The sequence below is a fragment of the Pterocles gutturalis genome, unplaced genomic scaffold (assembly GCF_000699245.1).
Source record: "Pterocles gutturalis isolate BGI_N339 unplaced genomic scaffold, ASM69924v1 scaffold35889, whole genome shotgun sequence".
NCBI classification, from domain to species: domain Eukaryota; kingdom Metazoa; phylum Chordata; class Aves; order Pterocliformes; family Pteroclidae; genus Pterocles; species Pterocles gutturalis.
The window spans coordinates 1-6,699 of NW_010129380.1; the positions used below are offsets into that span (position 1 = coordinate 1).

Below are 6,699 nucleotides of genomic sequence, written 5' to 3' on the forward strand. Positions count from 1 at the left end.
GGGAGGCGGCCTGGATGAGGCAGCGCAGCCGTAGGGAGAGCAGCGGTCCTGTGGCCTTTGGTGCCAGAGGGCAGCCCTGGGCGTGCTCGGCTTCCCGGGCAGCTGAGGGACGGAGTGCGGATGCTGCTCCGCAGGGACGGGGGAGTTCTTCAGGGCTGTCAGCCTGCGCAGTTGCATAGACTCAGTCTGGGGCTCTGAGTCTTTACAGAATTGCTTCTATTATACTACTTGGGATGCTGAGCAAGTTATCCTAATGTAATTCAGGACAAAGTTTCTTAAAGAAAGCTTGTCTTTTAAGGTAAATGTGTGCATGATGACCTAGGCATTCTTAAGAGAGAGAGAGATGAGTTTTATTGCTCTAATATTTTAAGGATTTGCTTCTGATCACTACTGCTTGTATTTTTCAGATGTTGGTGGTGCAGGAGATAAGATTAGTTTGATACCTCAAGACTTTTTTGCAGAACTGGTAAGTAGGCTAAAAAATGGAATGTGGAAGGCCTTCTGGCACTCTAATTCTAAGAAACCTTTTTTGCTTAAGCTCTTCTGATTTTTCTTTAGTCTGTTTCAAAGGGAATCTTATGTATGTGGTAGCTTAGATTTACAAGACTCGTCAAATCATAGAATGGTTTGGGTTGTAAGGGACCTTAAAGATTATCCTGTTCTAACCTCCCTGCCATGGGCAGGGACACCCTCCACTAGACCAGGTTGCCCAAAGCCTCATCCAGCCTGGCCTTGAACACCTCCAGGGCTGTGGCATCCACAACTTCCCTGGGCAACCTGTTCCAGTGTCTCACCACCCTCACAGTAAAAAAAAGCTTCCTTATAATATTTAACCTAAATATACCCTCTTTCAGCTTAAAGCTGTTACCCCTCATCCTATCACTACCCTCCCTCATCAAGAGTCACTCCCCATCTCTCCTGTAAGCCCCCTTTAAGTACTGGAAGGCTGCTATAAGGTCTCCCCAGAGCCACCTTTTCTCCAGGCTGAACAACTCCAACTCTTTCAGCCTGTCCTTGTATGGGAGGTGCTCCAGCCCTCTCATCATCTTCATGGCCCTCTTCTGGACTCGCTCTAACAGGTCCATGTCCTTCCTGTGCTGAGGACTCCAGAGCTGGACGCAGTACTCAAGGTGGGGTCCCACAAGAGCAGAGAGGGGGGGAGAATCACCTCCCTTGACCTGCTGATCACGCTTCTTTTGATGCAGCCCAAGATACAGCTGGCTTTCTGGGCTGCAAGCGCACATTGCTGGGTCATGTTGAGCTTCTTATCAACCAGTGCCTCCAAGTCCTTCTCCACAGGGCTGCTCTCAATCCATTCTCTGCCCAGCCTGTATTTGTGCTTGGGATTGCCCCAACCCACATGCAGGATGTCGCACTTGGCCATGTTAAATTTCATGAGATTCGCGTGGGCCCATCTCTCAAGCCTGTTGAGGTCCCTCTGGATGGCATCCTTTCCCTCCAGCGTGTCCACCACACCACACAGCTTGGTGTCATCGGCAAACTTGCTGAGGATGCACTCAGTCCCACTGTCCATGTGTCCCACAAAGATGTTAAACAACACTGGTCCCAGTACTGACCCCTGAGGAATGCCACTTGTCACTCATCACCACTTGGACGTTGAGCTGCCGACCACAAAATGGACTAGTCCTACAAAGAACAATGGGATTGCTTTAAATTTCTGGTTTTATCCCAGAAGATTTTTAAAAAAATGTATTTTTGCCTTTCATCTAAATGAGATATCAAGCTGGCTTGCCTAGAAAACATTCAGCTTGTTCACTGTAGTGTGCACTTGAACAGGACTGTTCAATTAGTATGACAGTGATGTGTTAAGTAGGAATAACTAAGTCTTGACTGAGTTAATTTGCTTTTCTTGGATTTGATGTAATTTTAAAATCAGTAATTTCAATTACTTTATTATTCACTCTGCATTTAAAGCATTCTCCTGTTGTCTATTTTTTTGCGTTAACTTTTTTTATTTTGTAATCTTCAAGTATTCAAACTAGCTTTGTCTTGTGTATTAAAATATGCATTAAGAATGTTTTCAAACATAATTTCATTACAGTGTGAACAAATAATTCAACATCTGAACCATAAGATCCCAGGTGTAAATACAGCTGAACTGTGTCAGGTAAGTTTGATTACTAGTACTTATAAACAAGTTTATTAGTTATATATCTTGTAAAGGATAGATTTCCCAGGTCAATTTTTTTCTGTTTGTATATATATATGAAAAGTTTTTTTATTAATGCAGAATTTATTATTATTTGTAATTGTTTGAACATTCTGTTTCTAGAGAATTCAAACATCGGGGGTTGAGATTAATGTTGGTGACCTGGCAAAAATAACTAACACTGTTTCTTTTCTGTTTAGGTAAGTACAAAATAATTTACTTTGCCTTGTCTTTTTTCCCTCCACCTCACCTTAATAGTGGTATTAATAGGTGACATCAAATGTGGGTATAAAATGAACTAATTTGGGAAAAGGGCAAAAGTTTGAAATGCTCAGTACACAAAAAAGAATTTCTGGGCTTAGCTTATGTTCTTAAAGTTTAAAAAAAATTGTTGCTTAATATATTGACTAATTTTTTGTAATAAAAAAACTGAAGAGAAAATTGTTGTAAGATCCTCTTCTATTTTGCCAGTAGTTCTAAAGTGTGTAGAGAGGAGGTTTATCTCAGTTCTAAAGCTAAGTCAGCTAGGGCTTTGTCTGGAAGAAGCATGTTCTAAAAACTTCTTGTTAAGAGAAGCATTTGTGCCTGTTTGAAGGGCACAGAGTTTTATAATGTTGAACTCTGCTGTGATAAAGGTAGAGTTTTTAGGTGGTATTTTCAGCTGTTGTTTTGATGGAAGTTTTTCTATTTTTGGAAAGATAAATTTTTGAAAAACTTTCTTGTTCTTTTAGTATCTACTATCTAAACATTTTATGTAACATCAATATGACTGAAGAAAACATACCAGTAGAAATTTAATACTACTTTTCCTCTATAATATATAAAGCCTTAAATTATATTAGACCATGGTACTTGGAGGACCAACTCTTCTTCTCTTTTATTAATGTCTCTTTAAGAGCAGTGGCTCTGCATGAACAAACCTAGGGTGGGAAATTTTTTACCTGTTTCTGTAGAAGAAATTGAGTGGCAATTTTCTTCTAGACTTGCTGCCTTTCAGTTGAGAGTTTATTGCATAATTTGACTCCTGTTAATACTGATTATACCATTACTGAGAAGTTCTCACTTGCCTTTTGGCGATACTTAATTCCCTCTTCTAAGTGCTTAATTAAACTGCCTTGTTTCTGAAGTAATAATATTGTTTAACTGCCTATGCACACATATTTCACTGAATTATGCCTTTTTTTCAGTTGCAACAGTACTTGGAGGCTGTGATTATTTTTCTTTTCATGTTGAGCCTTGTGCAAGCCCAGCAAAGCTTGGTCTCTATATTAAGACACATTAAATGTCAAGTCATGTTGGTTTTTTGCATGTGGATACAAAATATTAGTGAAATACTCTGGGGAAAAAAAGTCACAGGCTGCCTAATTATCGTAAAGTACATGGAAACATAAAGCAGAAATTAAAAGATGTGGTGAGGTGAGAAATTCTATTAAATTATTGGAGAATTACATTGATGCAGTGTTCATTGGATATACCTACAGCTCAGCAGCCAGAAACAATCTCTCTACGGAAGAACTCGTCACCACCTTGGGCAATGCAGTCAGCACGCTGCCAAAACATGCAGTTCAAGTTATTCGCCATGTATGGAATGAGCAGGGCAAATCCATTAGTGTGACGGAAGATGCAGGAAATATGTCCACAGTGGGGCAGGTAACTAAATGACAAAGCGCAGTTCAGCTAACTATTATATTTTCAGAAATGTCAGTGCTTCATTGTGTTGTATTGTCAAGCACATGATGGTATCTTGACTCCTGAAAGCTTTCCTATATATTCATATATATATATGTTGCCAAATGTCTACCCTGATCAAGAAACATATACAATAAAGGTCATCTAAATGCTGACCAGTTTTGTATTATTGTTTGGATGATAATTGCACACTTCATACCTTTTTAAAAACTAGTGCTTCATAGGACTATTAGGGAATGTGATGGCAGTCAGTGTGGCAGACAATTGTATTAGCTGTTTATATAAATCTGTTTTAAATGTGATTTGTATTGTTCTTTAGAGTTGATAACACCAGCACTTGATTGTTTTATTCTTTGTCTCTCTTAAGTTTAAACTTATTTTAAAATATATTTTCTGTTGATTTCCAGCATTCCCTTTATCTTTTTGAAAAACAGAGTGTATTTGCATTTTAAGATATTTTGTTTTCTAGCAATAGTTTAAAAGAGTACAGAATTAGGGGAAAAAACCCTTTGGCTAGGGCTTGATATTAAGCTTCTACAGGCTCTCTTCTTTATTCAACAGTTGTGCCTATCATAAAAGGCTAAAAATAACTGTCTGACGTGTTTATTATGTACTTTGATTTATCTAAAATACAGTTATGAAATATCTTTTTTCCATTATTGCTATTACGAAATTTTTGTAAAACATAATCTGACAGAAGAGCAATGGTAGGCTAGATCTTTCTTTAACACTGATTCCAATGATTTTCTTCTTTGTAGTTTGTAGATATTAAATGGAAACTGGGAGTTGCGATGAGCTCTGACACTTGCAGATCTCTGAAGTATCCTTATGTTACAGTGATGCTAAAAGTGGCAGACCCTTCAGGACAAATAACAGACAAATCTTTTGAAATGACGATCTCTCAGTTCAAGGTTTGTAATCAGTGTTACTTGATTCAGCCTCTTAAAAACAGCAGTGACCTTGTTGTGAAGGAGCAACTGTATACGTTGATGCATACATTTGCTTATTTCCTAATACAGTCATTCAAAGATGAAGCATTAAATAATTATATAAAACACTGATGCAAAATACTTATTTCATAGCATTTAGTTGTGTATCACTTATCCATAAATGTTACTTTAGCAGTAATTAATCTCTTCTGTTACAAATAAGCTAACAACTGAAGTTGTAAAGACTTTCAGACCTTTCTTGCCTTATGAAAAATGGATGGAATATTCTAAATCTATGGAACTGTTCCCCAGACTCAAAATCTAAAACTAGGGTTCAGCCTAACATTTACTACTGATTAGGAATAGAGGTTAGCTTGCTTTGTCACCACTGGCTCTTAATTGTCTGTGCCTTCATCTATGAACTTGCGTTAACTTTAATTTTGTATAAATGTGGCACTTCTGTTGTCATTCCTGTTTAAAGGGTAACTATCACTTAGAATATAGTACAGGCTTACAGATAAATCCTTGGAGTTGGACTGGTGGGAATTTGGGAAGGATATTTTGAATCCTTAGGTGTTGTGAAAGGTTGTATTCATTCTGTTTGAAATCTATATATTGAAATTCAATAATTTGCAGTTCAACTACTGTAAGAAATGGATGCTATACTTCAGAAGCATGGGTTGTTTCAGCTGTGAATAGAAACATTTGTGTGAAAGGTTTTTTAGGTTTTTTTTGTTGTGGTGTGAGAGCTACTTTGTGTTTTTCTTTCATAGCATCTTCTGTTGATAAGCAAACCCATGCAAATAAGGCATCACCTGTGTAGATTTAATAGTGAATGTGCACAAAGGCCAACCAGCCCACAAAAAGAAAAGCAGAAACTTTCAAGCTGCAAGTTGTAACTAGAGGAAAGAGGGAATGTGAGAAACATGGATTGTAATTTTTGTCTAACATGATAGTTTGAACTATAGTTCGAGCTTTTCTTCAAGCCACTGAAATTTATCTTAACTCTTGCTTTTCAGAACTTCTTCAGACAGTTTAAGGAAATGGCGGCTGTTCTTGAAACAGTTTGAAGAGAACTGTTTTATTTACATGGAAATTTTGGACAGACTTAGATCAAGTAAACTTTCTGTTCTGCACAGGGAATTAAGTGCCATTGTTCAGCAAGGTATGTATCCTTGTCCTTTCGACAGGTGTTTGTCAGCATCATCCTTGCATTGCTGTGAAGAATTCTTCGTTTTGAACATTTGAAGCCAACTCTGCAGTTTTTGTGAAAATGTGTTCAGCTTTGTTCATCCTGGTAGACAAAAGATCAGGATGCATACAGAGAAACATCACTGTAGACTTTCTAATATCCAGGAGTAATAAACTACACATTTAACTCTGGAGTGTGGAAAGACACCTGAAAATGTTGACTGGGAAGATACTGAGAGAAGTGTAAATCTCATGTTAACAGTTTTTGTCTGTAAAATTGAGATGCGCTTGGACTCAATATTAAGTATAAAGAGTATATGAAGTTACACATCACAAGCATACAGTTATTCTTGAAGAATAGCAATGTCAAGTAGTTAGTTACAGGTGTTTGCAGACCTGGCTTCCAGTTGTATTTTAGTAACTGGAGAATGTACTTGTCCTAACAGCTTGTTTATTTCAAATACTTATTTCCTACCATATAGGCTTATAAAAACTAAGTTCATGCATTTAAGCTTTTCTGGAGACCCAAAATTTATTATCTTAAATGAAGCCCAGAAGCTATTTTGAAATAAAGGTAAAAGGTGAATTTAATTCAAAAGCATTTTAATATGTTTTTACCTTTGCATTTAATTCAAATCTGTGGCACTCTGCTTGATGTTTTGATCAGCAGTCTGCTTTCTAGTTAAATTAGAATATCGATGTAGTTGCCTCACTCTAAGC

The 6,699-nt window shown here is 37.5% G+C and overlaps 1 protein-coding gene across 1 annotated transcript; it reads left to right on the top strand.

The window, feature by feature from the left end:
- Positions 1 to 407: 407 nt before the first annotated feature.
- On the top strand, positions 408 to 5,858 carry COMMD6 (COMM domain containing 6; the record flags this gene model as incomplete). Its single annotated transcript, XM_010079930.1, has 6 exons — positions 408 to 466; positions 2,063 to 2,128; positions 2,294 to 2,370; positions 3,652 to 3,820; positions 4,618 to 4,770; positions 5,808 to 5,858. Coding segments are annotated over 6 exons (575 nt in total), but the record flags the coding sequence as incomplete, so codon positions are not given.
- Between the last annotated feature and the right edge of the window lie 841 nt (positions 5,859 to 6,699).